This window comes from Denticeps clupeoides, chromosome 16 (assembly GCF_900700375.1).
Source record: "Denticeps clupeoides chromosome 16, fDenClu1.1, whole genome shotgun sequence".
Classification (NCBI taxonomy): Eukaryota; Metazoa; Chordata; class Actinopteri; order Clupeiformes; family Denticipitidae; genus Denticeps; species Denticeps clupeoides.
In genome coordinates, this window is record NC_041722.1 from 14,602,530 (window position 1) to 14,621,436 (window position 18,907).

Here is an 18,907-nt window from a genome sequence, read left to right on the forward strand (position 1 = left end):
CTGCACATAATTTTGGGCAATCATTTTTAGTATAACTAAAATAACTAGAATGCGAAGGTTGCCAGTTCGAATCCCGCCAAGGTCCCCACACACTGCTCCCCGGGTATGGCTGCCCACTACTCACTAAGGGTGATGGTTAAATGCAGAGGACACAATTTGTTGTGTGCACCGTGTGCAATGCTTGCTATGTATCAAAATCACTTAATTTTCAATTTTTTTTAATTAGCTGCTGTCCACAAGGGGGGCAGCAATAATTTAAGCAGCATAGTGATAGCAAAGTATTTTCTCACAACCAATAGATTTAAAGCAGGCTAGTGTTCTTTCTGCCGCTTTCAAACACACACAAAGCCAGAATGGAGTAAAAGCTGATCTTTTACTCCAGTCTGAGTGTCCAGAGATCTACAACAGACATGTGTTCAGGTCGCGCTCACCTCACGCCACAGACATCTGAACCAGCAGTTTTCCTGGTGTTTGTAGCTTTATGTAGTAACGGCTCAGTGTGTAGTGGAGGAAACTCTGGTGAAGCACGCAGAGAAAGGAGGCCCACCGGAAAGAAAGATAATCTCTTTCTTTCTTGCTGAAACCCCGTTGCTGGGGTTTCCATCATGCTCTCTATTTATTATGCTTACAGCCCCTCAGTTTCACCACGCCCGGGCAAATGTTGGTAACAGCTCATACATGACGCAGGGACATTACACATAGCAAATGTTGCTGCGCTTATTATTTCATTTTGGATTACTTAAAGGGACCACAGTAGCTTGGACCAGTCTTGGTGGAGAGTTGATCTGCATCAGGTCCAGAGCACACAACTAACTCCGCCCACAGCATAGTGATGTATGCATTTAAAGGAGAACTTCCAGTATATAAGACTGTTACAAGGTGAGTCCAAAAAGTGTCCAAACACGTGTACGAGGCCTTACCTCTTGTATTTGAAAAAAACATTTCACAAAGTAGACAACTTATGTGTTCAAATTCAAATCAAATGTTGCATCACGATGCATTAATAGTGAGGTATTGATAATCATAAAGGTAACCTAATAATGAGACCAATGAATGTTCACACCTCTAGTACATATGTATACTCACACACACACACTTTGAGCTCTTGGGTAGGAACTTTGAAGGAGACCAAGGAAATAGTGTAAAAGTGAGAGTAATTTAATTCATAAACAGTCTTTTTTGGTGTATATATATATACATTTATACACACTCTCACACCTAAACAATGCAAACATTGGGATAAAAATAAAAACATACAAATTGAAGGCACAAGGAGAACAGGCAGTGTCGTAGCCAACACTTAATGAGACCGAAAGGTTAGTCAGTGGCAAAGCAGCTAAGGAAACTGCAAACTCTCAGACTGAAGTTTGCTTCGCTTAAAACCCCCCAACAAAAAACGTCTGTAAAGCTGCTCCATTTTGCCAAATCTAAGATAGCCCTGTGACTGTCTACTATCCAAAGGCTTTTTTGGTGGATGCGTGCACCAGTGATATAAAAGGACCTTTCACACTTTAGTGGTTCAAACACAGAGTAAGCCAGCCTTGTTAATCCAGTGCAGAAACTGTTATTGAAGGTTTAAAACATTTGGCTTGCTACGTTTCACAAGAAATTATGCTAGAGGCAGAAGTTCAGTTCTGGGGTTATTCAAGAGGTATCACAGTAAAAGCAGTACCATCCTGCACAATTATTGTGTTATAAATACAATGCAATAAGAGACTTATTTTTTGAAAGTCTGCAGATCATTGTATCTTGTCTCAGGGTGCATGCATGAGGAAGACTAAGATCTTTAACTTAAATTTCAATGGTCAAAACCAAGGCACTACGGAAACCAGGAAAAGGTATCTTAACATTTGTGCTCCATTTCCAGTTTCCAGGAAAAAAACAAATCCCTGCAGCAAATCTCTCTGTGAAAGCACAAGATGATAACAAGAGCATTAGAAGACTGATATAAAGCCATAAGTTATAAGTCATGCTGATAGAGAGAGATCGCTTTGATATACATTCTGTATATATATATATAGGGAGAGAAAAAAAAAACATTTACACTGTACACAAAATACATATTGATTAAGAAAAAGCTTGGCAGGTTGGTGGCAGGTTCCACTATATGTGAAATTCTGTGGCAAGACATTGTGTGGTGTGCTGGGAGAACATGGCAGTCGGGGCTGATCAGGGATCAGTTGGCAAGGCAGCTGCATCCGATGGGTGTGGACAAAGTGAGTCTCAAAACTGATCTGACAGCAGGTCACACAGCCTTTGTGACACGGTGTCCCGACTTGTTCTCAGCGTGAGGCGATACATCTGCCAAAAGTAGACAGTCACTAAGCAAACTGACAGAATAAAAAAATGATGAAAATGATGAGGGAGTCATACCTGTGCTTGTGCATTGGGTTCCAGCCGAATCAGGCAGCCCACCTGCGAGGTTTTTGTATGGATGACTCCAGCGCCCACAAAATTGGAAGGATTCGGATCTACGCCATCCAACAGAGCGACTCCAAATCCAATGATCTGCGAAGGTCACAGAACAGAGGAGTGAATGAGCACAGACTTAAAGAATTCAGCATTTTAGGAGTGACAAAAATACACACACCTTAGCTTTGGTAACTTCAGAGTCCATGGAATACATGGCTTTGAAGATCTTCTGGACCTCTTGCTGAGGCCTGATTTTGAAAATTGTATTTAATAGGATTACATTACTTACTATAGCCTTTTGTCCATTAGACTGTGTGTGGCACTGAGTGTATGTGTGTGGTCTCTTACGCCCCAAGCTGCTTCCAGCGCTGGAAGAAGTCCTGTGAACCCATCTCTGTTGGCTGAAAGAACTTGTTTAGAGTAACTGGCAGCTTCACAGAAATGTTCTGTAGGATACCCCCATACCTATGAAGAGAACAGCTGCGTAAGGTCTGTTGACAATAAATAAACAGCAGTCTAGCAAAGGGAAACTTCTGATTATTATTTCCATATGTATAACATTTCAACATTCCTGAGTGTTCTCACAATTGTCCTTGTGTAATATATTAACTGGGCTAACAATGCACAAAAATGTCTATTTCTCAAAAGCATTAATCATGTAAGGCCAAAATCTTTCCTGCATTTTGCACGAGAGCAATCTTTGCTATTCGCCCAATACTTTTGCAGTCATGTTACCTGAACTGTATGTTGAGAACTGGCGCCTCTACAAAATCAGATAAACATTCAATGTTGAGTGTCTGCTGCAGCTGAGCGCCCCCTTCCACCATGGGGTCCGCTGGTTTGGCATGGACATTGAGCTGTGAGGCAAGATGTTAAGGCTGTTCTGCTCTTTAAATTGAACTTACACAGCCATATGGCAAACACCAATACGGTATATGATATTTACTAAGTCTCTCACAATATTCCTAACTTATTGTGAGTATTGTGTGTGTGTGTGTGTGTGTGTGTGTGTGTATAAAAACATATCACCAGGGGATAGGCAGTCACAGTGCTTGTATTACATTCATAATATGAATCAACCCATGAACAGTACACATGACTGGTACCAAACCATCATGAAACTGCGATAAGAGCAGAAAACAGGTTTATATGCAGCATATAAAAAAGGATATGGGAATTCAGACCATCCTGACAGACTACTGAAGCAGTGAAGTTGTGGAACTGTGTAGAGGTTTTGTTTCCATAGAACACATACATGCGACCTGAAAAAAAAAAACAGAAAAAATAACAAATTCACTACAAGGTATTGTCTTCATACAAAACATCTAATTAAATCAAGGTAATTAATACAAATCATAGTAATTAAGATTAAGATGTAACCTGCATGCAACACTTGTGCCATATTTCAATAAATACAAAATTGCTCTAGACTCAAAAAGTAAGGTTTTTTTAAACACTACAAGAGTAGAATGGGTGCATCACTAAGAGACTTTCTTGCCATTTCACTTCTCCTCTGAGAAGTGAATGAAGAAGAGCACTTGCGCTGCTTTCTGTGGACACACTGGCTAAAAACGGAAGAGTGAAGTAGATATAGAAGGAGAGTCACAGTAACGGAGGATGAAATGTAAACGGATGCTTTGGCAGGCACTCACCCAGATTTTGTCTATATTCAGATTTTAGACCAATCTGAAGCAGCTGGTTTTCAAACAGCACACCATTGTTCTTGCAAACAAATCTAAACCAAAAAATTAATATTTCAAGAACGTATTACAGGCAGAGTAAACATAAAACACTTGCAACTAGACTAGAAGCATAGAACGATTAAATACAATTACATCAATACAGTGAATAATCAATATTGATAATAAATAAGAAAATATGAACGATATTAGGACAATACTGTTCAATTTAATAATGTCAGTCTACATTTAAATTAAACTGCCACAACTGAAACTTCTAGGTGTCTTAATAATTTTAGGTTATTTCAGATTATACTTCAACTGAATTCAAATTAAGCACTAGGCATGACAAAAAACATGACCACAATATTTTATTTTGTTTTTAATATGCATGGAAATGCAGTGTAAGACAACTGAAGATCTCACCTGGAGAAGTTCTCATCAGCAACAACTACTGCAGGCGCACCAATGGGTGCAGTTGGGCTGTTGTCTGAGAAAACGTCCACCAGCAGACTAGCAGAAGCTTTTGGAGCAGAGGGTGGAGTGGAGTTTAAGGTAGACGCACTGCCCAAACTCAGAAGGTCTGATGCAGGAGAAGACACCTGTGAAGACAAAAGTAAGATCTTTCATTCATGTGAAATGACGTTAATGATTACTTCATGCCATGCAGTCATAAAAATGCACCAGAAATCCTAAAGAATCATTCAATTTTATAACTAAACAGATCACTCCATGCCATAAACATCCTGTTAAGATATCTGGGAATGTTCTTTTAAATCACAAATATGTAAATAACAAGCCTAACTGATAATCAACAATTTTCAGGAAAATGAGCTGTTTGATTCTAGTGTTGAGGTGTTTTAGTGTTCACTTCTGCCTTTTCAAAATGCATGTGAGATGGACGGGGTACCGTGTGACATAATTCGTTCACGAATCGGGCAGTGGGAAGAGAAACATAGTATGCCGAGAGTTCTGAGGAGGAGTATAGTATATTGCACAAAGCAGATTTTCAAATTGAAAGGCAGCATTTGTTCTGTTGTGGCTGCTTCTCCACTTTGGTGTTTCCGAATTTGCAATATGGACTGACCTCTCTGCATCCTCAACTTACAAACATAACCTGCATGCTTGCCTCAGCTCTCACTGTACAGTTATATTTTTTGTATGGATGAGTTCACACATGCTTAAATGCACATACAAAGCACACACAAAAGACCTGGAAGTGGGACCCAGCAGAGGGAGACAGGGGCATGGCATAGGCCTGAAGAGACAGAGGGGTGAGGGGAGTTGGCAGGAGGGATAAGGATGACACTGGGCGTGGTCTGTTGATAGGGGGAAGGACTGGGGCCAAAAGATCACCAATAAAGGATGGAGCTGAGGCCTGATCAGTTTGACAAATGTCAAGCAAAAGAAACAGTATTGGTGGGGAAAGAAAAAGGGCAGAAGATAAGACAATTTTGTTCATTTAAGTGTCCTTGGACATCAGAAAGTAGTTATTTTCTGTTAAAATGATTAGCATTATTACACTACCTTAGCATTTGCAGTAGTACTGCTGTGATTTGTAGCCCCGTTAATATTTGCACAACGCTCTTTGCGGTTGTCTTCAGGGTCAGGGACCGTGCCAGGCCCTTTCTTCTTCTTAAGTTTGGCCAGAATGGAAGACTCCCGCTCAGGGAATGGCGGCATCTCCTCTAACACCGTGGCCTAAAATCAATAGAAATCTTATGCCTTTATTCATTAATAAAAACCCAGTCATTTAAATATGCCTAATACTGAAGAGCGTTTATAAAAAAACAAACAAAACAAAAAAAACTTAAAAGCCTGATGTGAAATGGAACACACCAGTATGTCTGTGCTGGCAATGCAGCTGAGACGCAGGTACTCCACAGCGCGCTGCTGCAGCTCCACATCTGCATTGCGGAGCTGGCTGTCGGAGCGCAGCACTTCCTGAATCGTGCCTTTCACCTCCGGAAACAGGTTAATGAACTTGATGTAAGCTGACAGCAGCAGGGCTCGGGTCGGCACGGAGCACAGGTGAAACTTTGAGTGCAGCAGGTTAAACTGGATTAAGGGGCTGGAAAGGCAGAAGGGTGCAAACATTCATTAACCCTTAATTAGCACCAAATTATAACCTGTTTGGCTATAGAGAGGCTGCATATAGTTGTGTGTTGTGACACACAACTATAAATTAAGGGTTTTTAGACTTCTGCTCTTCAGACAACAAGCGGATTAGCTGATACCTGGACCGAGGATCCCCTGCAATTAAGTTCCCGAACTCCCCTAAGATGTAACCTCCAACCTTCACCAGGTTCTCATGGCAGGCTGGCGCTTGCAAAGCCTGTAGAGGGATTAAAGTGCAAGTCAAACATTGCTGCCATCAAATGAACACAACCACAGGCCACAGATAATGATTTTTAGGAGATAGTTTAGGGGAAGACTGGGACAAAACAGATCATTCTGTGGGTTCACGTATACAAATGCCTATGGCCCTCCCAAAAACCAAAGATGATAGATGTAGGGCTTTCATTACTATCATGTAATGAAAGCCAGGTATATCCGGGATGGAAATCAATTGATTATCCTGGTTTTAAGGATAATCATATCCTTTTTCATTCTCTCATGCACTCTGGACAAAAATACAGAGAATGAAGGGGTCTAAGAATAGTCAGAGGTTCACAGTAATTCATGCACACTGTCACTGACTGAGAAGAAACAGCAAATATCCTAAAGTCTGCAACGACACAATTTGTGCCAGAGTGAATGAAACAGAAGTTATGGTTGATTTTTTTTTCGGTTTGATGCTTGAAATGTACATATGGATTTGTTGACCTACCAATATAATACCTTAGTGGAGCTCAAGACAGGACAGACTGAGGAAAGCAAACACAGAAGTGTTTTGTTTTGGAAGAAAAATTAGGGCCCTGCTCTGACCCAGAGTACAACACATGTAACAAAACAGTTACTTAACTGGAAAGTGTGAAATGATTAGATAGTGTGTTTTAAAATGTTTATTAATAATGCACATAAAATGTTACTGAACTAAGTATCACCTTTAGTCATGAAAATGCATTATATATTATATATAACTGTACCTCAAAAACAGTCTTAGCCGCATAGCCCTGTACATCATCTCTGTTGATGACTATCTGAATGACACGGTACCACACTTCCTCACTGACGTAGTCTCCGGCAATCCTAATGAGGTTGAGGATGGTGTCGACGTACCAGGTGTAGTCCACTGCATACTTTTCTGCAAGTATGGCCACTTTCAGTACCTGCCATGGAAAGTGACAACAGCACATTCAGGACGAGCACAGTGAGCACAATTCTTGTACTTAAACTGGGAAGAACATGGCTTACTATTTCCTCTCTGATAGAATAGTCGGCTGTCTCAAGATAACTCAACATCTCAGCCACAATCTGTTTAGCGTTACTCCTGTCACACATGGCGTAGAGCAAGTCCACTGCGCGCTGCCTAACACTCACATCTCTTTCAGTCTGGAAACAAAGACACACAGGTATATGCAAAAGCCAGGTGAGAGTTTCATTTCCAAAGTGAAGTGAAACAAAACACACAAAAGATTACACAAGGCAAAACCGCAAAGTATTTACCAGTTATATGTTATAAGCATTGCATTCAGCATCTATTATTTTACAGTGATCATTAGTCAACAGTAGAAATAACTGCAAAGGAAGCAGAGTTGGCCATACAGGCTAACTTTCATGTCACAAACTTTATTTTACCTTGAGCGCATTGATGACCGTTTCGATGTGCGTTTTGACAGCTTCGTGGGAGAACTCGGAGCTGGCGAGGGTGCACATGCTCTCCAGGGCCAGGTAGCGCAGGTTGGTCTCTCTGTGCTGTAGAAACTGGCCCAGCTGATTACAGGCTCGGACCAGCAGGGTTGGCTCACTACAGGAGTAGGAATCATTCATCTTATATAGAATCTTAAACACACAAACATAAAGACAGGCCAATTTGCATAGTACACTTGGGCAGTGCCCAGGGCCCACCTGTCGTGGTGGATAATCAGACTGATAGCCTCAAAAAGCACAGCGTTCTTGGCATTGGAGTGTTGCACTTTCTTCGATTTGGGGGGCTCCTGGGCCTTGTTGAGGATCGTCTCCAAACATTCAGTCAGACGTCCACGGATAGCAGCATCCTCTGGGGGAGCACAGTGTCAGTAAGGTACTACAGAGAAATCACTAATGTTCCGACCTGCACTAAACCGCTCACCTGGCGGAGGGTAACACTGGAGCAGGCGCAGCAGCTTAACCGACAGCCAAGGGGCGGCAACAAAATAGTACGTGTAGTCCTGTAGATCTGTGGAGGCTGATGTCACAATCTGAAAATCCGGCAGAGGAGGAGAGATGCAATCTTAAACCCAAAGGGCTTAGATACCTGTGCAGACACTTTGCACCAAAAACACTTGCAACACGCCTGGCTGCGAGATGGAGGGGGTGTGAGAGAGGTAGCCAGGTGAGATTCACATGCTCAACGCTGTTCTTACCCTGCTGAGCCGAGCCACAGCCAGTGATACAGAGGTCTTAAAGTCATCAGGGTTCTTCTGAGCCAAGGTGGTGATGAGGCTGGTAGCAGCAGTCACTACACCCTGTGAGGAGGGGAAATCAATGGTTAGTCTTTGGTGTTAATCCTGCAAAGAATAACTATAAACCAGACAGACTGAAACAAGGATTATAGTGTAGTTGGTGGGAAAAGTGTATTATTATTATTATGGAAATTGTGTGTTTATGCTGACATTCACATCCTCAGATGATCAGAAAAGTTTACCAAGTGCTGGTCATTAAGGAGGTGGACCACGCGGGCAGTCCATTCCCCCATGGGCACCAGGTCTGGAGAAGTCCTGTTCAGGCGCAGTAAACACAGAGCTGCACTCTGTTTTACGCTGTCCATGGTGTCCCTGTAACAAGAAAACACGCACGGTGAAAGGGCCAATCACAGGCCCATATCACAAATAATCACGCACTCCCTAATCCTCAAGAGCTCACCCTGCTACCAGGATTCGGGGCACCTCTGCAGCGAATGCCTCGGCCATCTCCCGACTGCCGACATTGGCTATGCAATGCAAGGCGAGATTCATGAAGGTGGGGTTTCTGCTGGACAGGTCATTTTTAATGGCATTGTTAATGAGCCGGATCAGGTCGCTATTGGAGTTGACAAGCACAGAGATAAACAAGTAGCCCTGCGGGGGAGAAAATATACAACACACACACATCAGATCCAATTTCAACAGACAGAGAATTATTTCTATTCTTACAATCATACCAACTTACAATCTGTTTCTCTGTGTATTTGTTGGAGCTCAAGAGGTTGACGGCCTCCATGTGGCCAAAGTCAATATCGTGACCCAAAAGGAAGATGAAGAGAAGCTTGCAGACATACTTCTTCTTGCTGTAACCGTCCAGAGCCTTGTCTCCTACATACACAATGAAATTACGTTAAGATGAATTCACCCGAGACAGACTATTTTAACTGGCATATTCCATCGATACCAATTTACCCTGTTTTTGCGCAGGTGTGAAAACGCACTACCTTTTTTGGACAGTGTTGGTACCTGCAGTCTCAAGCTGAATTCTAACTATATTATAACTGATGACTAACGTTTATAAACTGTTTATCTACAAAATTTAAATGCAAAAAAAGCATAATGTGTCATTAGTAATAAAATGAGAACTAAAGGAATGTTCATAGGTAAACTGACTGGCTAAATAAAAATCCCAAACATATCCATTATGAATTCTGCTGTGTTGTGATCCACACATGGAACTAGGTCATGTAGAACGAAAGAGTTTGATATAATCAAGATATTTTATGACAAAATAATCAATATTGTAGAATCTAATTTCAGCCCAACCTTACTGCTCACCACTAAGATGTTGATTTTAGTGGAGTACCTCCTTTGTTTTTCCATATTTGCCAAAAGCAAGACCTTGTCCACCACATCTTGCAACAATACAGTTATCTGCATGAACAAAATAACGGCAGGGGAAGAGTGCAGGAATTTGTGCGACAGCCTGAGAGTGAGTCAGCAGCAGGAGACAGGAAGCTGAGCGCAGCACTTTCTCTATTTGAGGAAACAGCAGTTTGATGCCTTGTTCTGTTATATTAATAGCGAACCAAATGAACAAACAGAAACCAGACTCGGCCACAATGGTTGATTAAAAATGTAAGTTAAAAAGACAACCTTATCAACAGATGTTATAAAACCCACACAAGCAGAAAAAACTGTGCGCTGGAATCAGTTTGCTGAAGACTAAACAGATTATATCTTTTGTTTGTTAAATGCAATACAAAAAAATACTCAAAATGGAACGTTCCAAAATGCAAACGGGAAATGAGGTGCCTGAGAGTCAAGCAGTTGGAGGTGGAAATGGATGGAACAGTCCTGTGACAGGGACTGGCAAGAGTCAATCAACAACATGAGGATCAGACAACCAGCCCATATTTAATAGCTCCACCACTGCTTGTCTGGATTAGGACTGCATTGTGTGAACTGAATTTGATGATGTAATATCAATTCCACAAGTTGTGCATGCAAAATGGAAAAAAAAATGTTATTGCTTCATGCATGTTAAACCAGCTATTAGATGTTCTTTGAAAAATTGGTATAAATGTCTTAAAATAATATAATGCAGTAGTAAATAATGTATACAAGTTATCCATCCAACATAACTGGTACTGCTGCTACTTCCTTCTAAGAAATGACAGAGCATATTTAGACAGGCCTAGACAGACCTGAGCATAGTTGTCCCAGAATCAAGATTCTGAGGACCTGAGACCTACAAACACATTCTGAGATGGAGATGATTCACTAATTTAATGCTGATTTAATAAAGTTCCATTCACAAACCCTTTTCATCAGATGGCTCCATACTCCATTGAGCACAGATCAGTTTGAATATATAAGGTCAAATATTCAGGCTAATTCCCGGGCTATTATAAGTAGCACTGCATTTCACACAAATACCTTTAAATTTTGAACGGATGTTGGCCAACTCTTTGTTTATCCTCTTGATCTCAGCTTCCTTGCTTTTACCTGTTGGGACGATGACAGTCAACTGTTAGTCAGCTTGTACATTTCACACAGTGTGGATAAATGTCTGATATTACACTAAAATTACATTTTAGTAACCTCACTGCCAGATTATTGGATTGGTTAAACTGTCAGGAGACGTTCTTTGAAGGTTTTGACGTCTGCTCAAGATGCGTATAAAGAATGCCTTATGGCTTAGAAACTTTCACTGCACTGTTCCCAAGTGCCTTGGACTTTTGTACATATAATTACACGTTCTGAAATGTATTGGTAACGCTTAAGAATAAGGCAAAGCCATAATCAAGACGTCCGTGGGGACTGCCGGACCAATCAAATGCGGCTCTCCTTGCCACGCCCCATCTTTCATTACACAAACACAAAGATTCATTTCAACCCATCAACCATTTCAGCTACTGATTAAAAAAAACGATGTAGTCACTAAAGTACAATGGTTAATTCCACTTATTAAACATGTCCAATTAGCAAGTGAAGGCTAATAATACAGCAGAATTTGAGGAATCTCTCGAGCCAGTTTTGACATTCCAGAACACCCGTGGTTTTTGCACCGTCTGATATTTAATACTTTTCGACTGATTTGTTTCGAGGCGTGTCGATAGGTTCAACCGTATTGGTTTATTTTGCATATTTACGTAACACTGCTACAGGTCCGGGAAATGAATCCACGTAAATAAAAAAAAAAACACGGTCCTTGTGTCTCAGCGGAGACGGGCGATGGTCGGACGTGCAGACGTTCAGCAGCATTAATAAAAACCACGGCGACCTTCTTCAAAGACTCAACGAAACAGCAACGCGTCAAAATAAACTTTTTTTTATTTGATTTATGGAGCTCGTTCGGTTCGGACAGGCAACTGCAGACACCTTCATTTCACCCGAGATTGGAAAACGAGGTTTAATTTCAAAGAAACTTTAATTTTCTGCTGCATAAAGTGGTTTCCTCTTTTTTTTATGGGGAGGGGCCGTGCTAGCGCAACTCTTATTAGCTGGCAGGGGCAGCTAGCGCGCTAGCTAGCCGCGGAGGGTCCTGTCAGACGTTCACTTCAGCCGGGAAACGGGAGGGAAAGTTACGTCAAACGCAAGGAAGAAAAAGACAGACGCCGACGGCCACTCGAAGCGGTCTCCTCGCACGGAGGCGCCCCGCTTGCGAACATCTTTGGCCCCCGTAGTGAGCAGGAATGTGGGCTAACAGTGGCTAGCGCGACCCGGCCACACAAGAGAGCGACGAAACAAACAGGGAGCCGCTTACAATTTCTAATGTCCGAGATGAAGACGGCGAGGCCGCGCATCCCGTCTCCCTTCGAAACGGCAGGCATTTTTTTTTCGTCTTTTAATTTGTCCCGTCCCCTTGGCCGGAAAAGACCGCGTTTGTTGCCGACGCTTCCCAACTACCGTTACAGGGTTTGGGTTGGGACCAAGGAGCGAAAACCGAAAAGGGGGCGGACGCGCGGCGCAATTCGGCCGCGTCGCAATTCGTCTCGTTCCTCCCTGCGCAGTCTAGCCTCCGAAAGTGGGCGGGGCTCGTTGTCCCCGAAATGCATGTCGGGATCGAGTTTTCGTTGTTGCGGAGCAAATGGTTGTGATCCGCAGTTGTGTGTGCAGTGTACGAGAAGGCATTGCCGCTTTATGTTGGAACGCTGCCGTTTTCCGCTCGCCTTGTCCCGAATTCCTGAGCACTGAGAAGGCGCACATCTGGGCGTGAAAATCACAGTATGCTCCGGAAGACCCGTGGCTGCGTTGAGCTTCCTACACAATGAGGAAGACAATGAAGATTTTTTTTCCTTTCTTGATAAATGCATGCATCACAGTACTACAACGAACTCACACACCGAATAAATCCAAACATTTTTCTCAAGTGTTTTGTTAGAATATGCACATATACATATTCACCACCAGTCCAGAGTAAAGAGTCCAAGGGAATAAGATCATGCTACAGGCATGGCATGAAGGAGGTTGTACATCCACCATGCTGCTTTATGATTGGAGATCTATTCGTTCTAATATTAAAATATGCAACCTTTTTGCAAATTCTAAAATACCACTGAGATTGCAACTTTAGAAATTATTCTAAACACACACATAGAGAGAAAGAGATTAGGAAAGCATGGGAAAATAAAGTGCCATCTTTTTGCATCACATCTGCATTATAGAGACAGAATCAAAGATAAGACTGGGGTTTTTAATGCTTAGTTACAGATTGTTGTATTTCATAATATCTTATAATAAGGAAACAGTCTGTGAAGTGATACACAGCAGCACAGCACACGGTAAAATTTGTCCTCTGAATTTAACCATCTCCCTAAGTGAGCAGTGGGCAGCCATGACAGGCACCCGGGGAGCAGTGTTTGGGGATGGAGATTTCCTCAGTGGCACCTCAGCGGATCGGGATTCGAACCGGCAACCTTCTGATTACGGGGCCGCTTCCTTAACAGCTAGGCCACCACTGCCCCATATATAACACAAATGTATGAGCCAGCCAGGAGTCCAACCTAGAATCTTCTAGTCCGTATTCAGATGCATTATTCATTGTGCCCCTGGCCTCTAGAATCCCCAAGAAGAATCCCTAGTCAGTGAATAAAAAATACATTTCTAAAATTCACAAATTCTAGACTGCTGACTTGTTAGCAGATACAGCATTATTGCTAGGTCACAGTGGTGCTTAGCGGTCAAAGAAGAGGTCCCAAAATCAGAAGGTTGCTTGTTCGAATCCCTATCCACCAAAGTGCCACTGAGGTGCCACTGAGCAAAGCACCGTCCCCACGCACTGCTCCCCTGGCACCTGTCATGGCTGCCCACTGCACACCATGGGTGATGGTTAAAAGCAGAGGACATATTTCGTTGTGCTCACCATGTGCTGTGGTGCAGTGTTTGACAATGACATTCACTTCACTTTTCACTTTATTTACTACATTATGTGCAATTGTTTTCATACAGCATTATACCATTGTAAAATTACCATGTCTAACTACAAATCTATCCTAGTAACTAAAACAAACATATCATGAAGCATTTTTAGTCTTTCATCTAGGTAACCAATACATTTACATTAAAGGCATTTGGAAGCCACGCTTATCCAGAGTGACTTACAACGTGCTTCCAAGTTACCATCGATCAAGTGATTAATTCTGGTTCACTAGGACCCTCAACTATGAATACAACCTTTTTATTCACTCTCGTTGTAGATTCTGTACATAAGTTAGACAATAAGAACGTTACATGTTCATCTAAATATTCTCTAAAGAGAAAGGTCTTGTGCTCAATGACTGAGCTGTTCTGATCAGACAACCAGCCCATTCCACCACCGAGGGGCCAAGACGGAGAAGAGTCTAGCTGAATGTTTTCCTTTTACCTTCAGAGATGGAGGAACCAGGCGAGCAGTACTGGAGGCTCGGAGTATACGAGGTGCAGTGCAAGGTGTAATAAGGGCTGTGAGGTAGGATGGTGCTACTCCATGTTTGGCTTTGTAGGCCAGCATCAGCATTTTGAACCTGATGCGTGCAGCTACTGGGAGCCAGTGGAGGGAACGTAGCAGAGGGGTGATGTGGGAGAATTTGGGGAGGTTGAAGATCAGTCATGCTGCTGCATTTTGTATTAGTTGTAGAGGTTGGATGGTACATAGTGGTAGATCAGCTAGAAGGGAGTTGCATTAGTCCAGTCTTGAGATTACTAAGGACTGAACCAGTATCTGGGTGGCCTGTGTTGACAGATAAGGGCGTATTCGTCTGATATTGTAGAGAAGGAATCTACATGAGTGGGAAAGATTGCTGATGTGAGTCGAGAAGGAGTGGATAGGAGGACTGTTGGTTGTCTATTGTTACTCCAAGGTTGCGGGCTGTTGTAGAAGGAGAGAGCTGTGAGTTGTCCAGGTAAATAGCAAGATCCTGATGTGGTGAAGAATCTGCTGGAATGAATATTAGTTCAGTTTTATTAGTTCAGTTCAGAATATTAGAATATTAGTTCAGTTCATAATATTAGCTAATTTTTTTTAAACATAAAAAATGTATGCTACATATTTACACTACACAACGTAATTATACAAGACACAGTGGCAGAGAATATGTATGTTTTCTGTTTGCCATGTTTCATTTCCCCTTGAATACAAATTAAATGTAAGTTTGCCCTCCGTGAACGCTTTCTTTCTCATAATAGCACAGAGGAGCGTTACAAGATACTCTGTTCAAACCCCTAGTTTAATGAATAATTTAGCTTCAGCCGATCATATTTTGCGACATCTAGTGTTTGCAACCTGTAATCGCACTCGGCTATTGTGTGACGTGAGGCGGACGTTGCCATGTTGGCTTAATATGCATGTTTTTGTTTATCCATTACAATTTAAAGGTTGCACAAATTAGATCACCTTACCTAGTTTGTAAAAATAGTTTGTGCACAAGATGTCTATACATACACTATATGAATTTCGTTCCGTATTTTAATTTATACTTTCACAAGTTGATATATTTTCCGTGTTAGACCTGGCAACAACACCCGGAAGGTACAGCTCGTGGAAACAGCATGGCGGAATACATAGGTACACGTGAACACAGGAAAATAAACATCTTGGTATTTCAGTACTTAATTTGGCATATATGTAAAAAATGATCAGATATATTTTTTTACGTCTTTGTGGAAAGTGGCTGGTCAAGCGAATTTGAATGCGATGGACTTGCTGTAGCTGAAGTTCCCATTTTTCCCTGCACAATAGCTTTGTTAACAGCAGTTAACGTTGGTGTGATGAAAGCGTGCTTATGTCCGACAGACCACGATGGTGCAGCCGAGGACTGCGAGGTACCCGATTTGTCGGACACTGAGGATGATGATGATGAGGAGCAGTGGCAGTGGATGGACGAGAATGCAGACGTGGCTGTGACCTGTCTCTTCTGTGACAGGTGGGTCCCAGGGACAGTTCGAGTTGACTATTACGTACATTATTAGCTCCTTTGCAGCAAACGTCCGAATCGAATCTAAAGGCAAAGACATCACAGGGTGTAGTGGTGGCCTAACGCTTAAGGAAGCGGCTCCGTAATCAGAAGGTTGCCGGTTCGAATCCTGATCCGCCTGAGGTGCCACTGAGGTGCCACTTTTCACTTTCACCATCTTAAAGAGACAACATGGTGAAAACTGTGATCTAAGATAAATAATACCTGGTTTTATGGCTGTTACAGATGTCTGTATGAATATGTATACATTTTCTGTGCTATTGCAAAAGGGGAAGACTGGTGTGATTTTGTTACAATGAAACAAAGCAGGTGAATTTGTATAGTAAGCCAAAAAATTTAAACAAAGCCAAATATTTATGATTATATATGATTTTTATTTCCTTCCAAACAGACTGATGAACTCTGTTGCAGTCACATTACAACACTGTCAGGCTAATCATGGCGTGAGCATCCCAGATCTGGTTAAAAGGCACAGTAAGTTATAAAGAAGTGCAGCCACATTAAAAACTACAGCATGCCTTGTGCCATTTTCCTGTCATTAACATTTTTAAAATACATACTCCTTTGCAGGACTTGGTGATTACGGTTATATCAAAATGATAAACTATATCAGATCTGTGGTAAGCCCATGGAGGGAATATTTTCATGCACTTTTCAAATTTATCAGAAACTCGCTTATCAGAAATGAACTAATGAAATAAATTCATTTTCATTTGTTTATTGTTGTCTGATAGAAGTGCAGCTCAGACAGTTTAAAACACATTTTGGATGGCGCCTGTCCCTGGGAAAACGATGACTATATGAAGCCAGTTTTGCCAGATGACCCTTTACTTCAGATTGGTACGAAAGTCTATTAAATAACTATATGAAAAAGCTGTAAAGCAGTGAAATCTTTTTACTGTACAGATGACTGGGAAATTAATTGCTAAACTTGCTCACTGTACACCTTTGTGTTCCTTAAGATCTGGAAGAGTTGTGTGGACCAGAGGTCATGGTGGTTGGCAAGTCTGATGGAGAACAGTTGACCGACCTTCTTGTGAGGTCCCAGCAGGCCGAGGAGAGAGCGCTGCGGTCAGAGGAAGCCCTGGCGATGGCCATGCAAGACCTGCACAAACTCAAGTTAGTGACAGAAAAATTGGGACTGTTTTAGTTGAACTTTCTGTTACCTTATTGATTTCTCATTTTTTTGTACACTGAGAAAAAATAAGGTTCAGCAGACACCAGCAATTCTCGTTCGATTTCTATAGATTTTGAGTTTACAAAACTAAGAGCCCTGATAAGGCCTAACATGCTCGGAAGTTGTTAAGTGCTAGACGAAGAAAAAAAAGAGATCATTATTTTTTTGGTTTAATTTTGTGCATATGCGTGTGTAAGTGTTAGATTCGTCTGAAATACTTTTTGAATAAGTGGGTTTTCAACTGCTTCTTAAAGGTGGTAGTAGTTTTGGCTAGTCGAATGGAGCAGGGCAAGTTGTTCCACCAGCCAGGGACAACAATGGAGAATAGAGTTGATTGGGATCGGAGACCCTGTGACCCTTTTTTATTGAAATGATAACAGAATATATCGTATTCAAAAAGTTTCAAGAAACATGTTGAACAAACATCCTCCCTCCCATGTTCACCACCAACAGAGAAAAAGTAAAACAAAGCAAATGAATAATAATAATTTTTAAAAAACAGCTCACAGTCCCCTCCACAAGCCTTTACTGACAAAAACCCACCTAGTAAACTGCATCACACAGGAACAGAACCAGAAACCTGAACCAGATCCAAAAGGGGACCCCATATATTTCTGAAAGTTTTGAGGGAACCCTCAAAGTGAAAGTTTAATCCCTTCCAATTTAACAAAGTAAAAGGCATCCTGTATACGGTGTGGCTGGAGGACTTTGGGGATTGCCAACTCATTAACATGAAAGAATTATAAAGCCAGATTTAGCTAGAGAATTGTTTTCCCCAAGTTTTTAAGATTGCATTCATTTATTTCTATATTTGCTCACTCAGTTGACTGAATTCTAACAGACTTATACAGTGCAGAATTATTAGGCAAGTTGTATTTTTGAGGAATAATTTTATTATTGAACAACCACCATGTTCTCAATGAACCCAAAAAACTCATTAATATCAAAGCTGAATGTTTTTGGAAGTAGTTTTTAGTTTGTTTTTATTTTTAGCTATTTTAGGGGGATATCTGTGTGTGCAGGTGATTATTACTGTGCATAATTATTAGGCAACTTAACAAAAAACAAATATATACCCATTTCAATTATTTATTTTTACCAGTGAAACCAATATAACATCTCCACATTCACAAATATACATTTCTGACATTCAAAAACAAAACAAAAACAAATCAGAGACCAGTATAGCCACCTTTCTTTGCAAGGACACTCAAAAGCCTGCCATCCATGGATTCTGTCAGTGTTTTGATCTGTTCTCCATCAACATTGTGTGCAGCAGCAACCACAGCCTCCCAGACACTGTTCAGAGAGGTGTACTGTTTTCCCTCCTTGTAAATCTCACATTTGATGATGGACCACAGGTTCTCAATGGGGTTCAGATCAGGTGAACAAGGAGGCCATGTCATTAGTTTTTCTTCTTTTATACCCTTTCTTGCCAGCCACGCTGTGGAGTACTTGGACATGTGTTATGGAGCATTGTCTTGCATGAAAATCATGTTTTTCTTGAAGGATGCAGACTTCCTGTACCACTGCTTGAAGAAGTAGGCAGTAGGACTGAGAGTTGAGCTTGACTCCATCCTCAACCCGAAAAGGCCCCACAAGCTCATCTTTGATGATACCAGCCCAAACCAGTAC

General features: G+C 41.6%; 2 protein-coding genes across 5 annotated transcripts in view; one reads left to right on the forward strand and one right to left on the reverse strand.

Annotated features, from left to right (window-relative positions):
* Nucleotides 1-1,137: 1,137 nt before the first annotated feature.
* On the reverse strand, nucleotides 1,138-12,597 carry LOC114766189 (AP-2 complex subunit alpha-2). 4 transcript variants are annotated; one of them, XR_003742752.1, is made up of 23 exons: nucleotides 12,408-12,597; nucleotides 11,078-11,146; nucleotides 9,384-9,526; nucleotides 9,099-9,292; nucleotides 8,881-9,010; nucleotides 8,600-8,701; nucleotides 8,326-8,434; nucleotides 8,103-8,253; nucleotides 7,833-8,001; nucleotides 7,449-7,586; nucleotides 7,181-7,363; nucleotides 6,329-6,426; nucleotides 5,931-6,162; nucleotides 5,619-5,792; nucleotides 5,305-5,469; nucleotides 4,518-4,693; nucleotides 4,065-4,147; nucleotides 3,585-3,674; nucleotides 3,148-3,271; nucleotides 2,761-2,813; nucleotides 2,591-2,660; nucleotides 2,374-2,508; nucleotides 1,138-2,301 (listed from the first exon to the last, which is right to left on the reverse strand). XR_003742752.1 is itself a non-coding variant. In XM_028956838.1 (23 exons), exons 1-23 carry the CDS (start codon nucleotides 12,472-12,474, stop codon nucleotides 2,224-2,226), a joined length of 2,997 nt encoding a protein of 998 aa, XP_028812671.1. In that variant the 5' UTR covers nucleotides 12,475-12,597; the 3' UTR covers nucleotides 1,138-2,223. The 4 variants fall into 4 exon arrangements, 2 of the variants coding, with proteins under 2 accessions (XP_028812671.1, XP_028812672.1); XM_028956838.1 differs by having other exon boundaries at nucleotides 2,761-2,877; XM_028956839.1 differs by lacking the exon at nucleotides 5,305-5,469 and having other exon boundaries at nucleotides 2,761-2,877; nucleotides 12,408-12,596.
* A 3,037-nt stretch (nucleotides 12,598-15,634) lies between these two features.
* Nucleotides 15,635-18,907, forward strand: part of prmt3 (protein arginine methyltransferase 3) — a 34,488-nt gene continuing 31,215 nt past the window's right edge. Inside the window, exons 1-6 of the mRNA XM_028956170.1 lie at nucleotides 15,635-15,686; nucleotides 15,915-16,044; nucleotides 16,487-16,569; nucleotides 16,666-16,715; nucleotides 16,830-16,935; nucleotides 17,058-17,214. Of these exons, the coding sequence (XP_028812003.1) occupies nucleotides 15,671-15,686; nucleotides 15,915-16,044; nucleotides 16,487-16,569; nucleotides 16,666-16,715; nucleotides 16,830-16,935; nucleotides 17,058-17,214 (542 nt within the window). The 5' untranslated portion in view covers nucleotides 15,635-15,670. The remainder of the gene's footprint in view (nucleotides 15,687-15,914; nucleotides 16,045-16,486; nucleotides 16,570-16,665; nucleotides 16,716-16,829; nucleotides 16,936-17,057; nucleotides 17,215-18,907) is intronic.

Coding starts and splice junctions, on each gene's coding strand:
- LOC114766189 (XM_028956838.1), bottom strand. CDS start 12,474: ATGCCTGCCGTTTCGAAGGGAGACGGGATGCGCGGCCTCGCCGTCTTC. Junction 7,364..7,448: donor ATTCTATCAGAGAGGAAATA/GTAAGCCATGTT, acceptor TTTCCATGGCAG/GTACTGAAAGTGGCCATACT. Junction 3,675..4,064: donor TGAATATAGACAAAATCTGG/GTGAGTGCCTGC, acceptor TTTTTTTTTCAG/GTCGCATGTATGTGTTCTAT.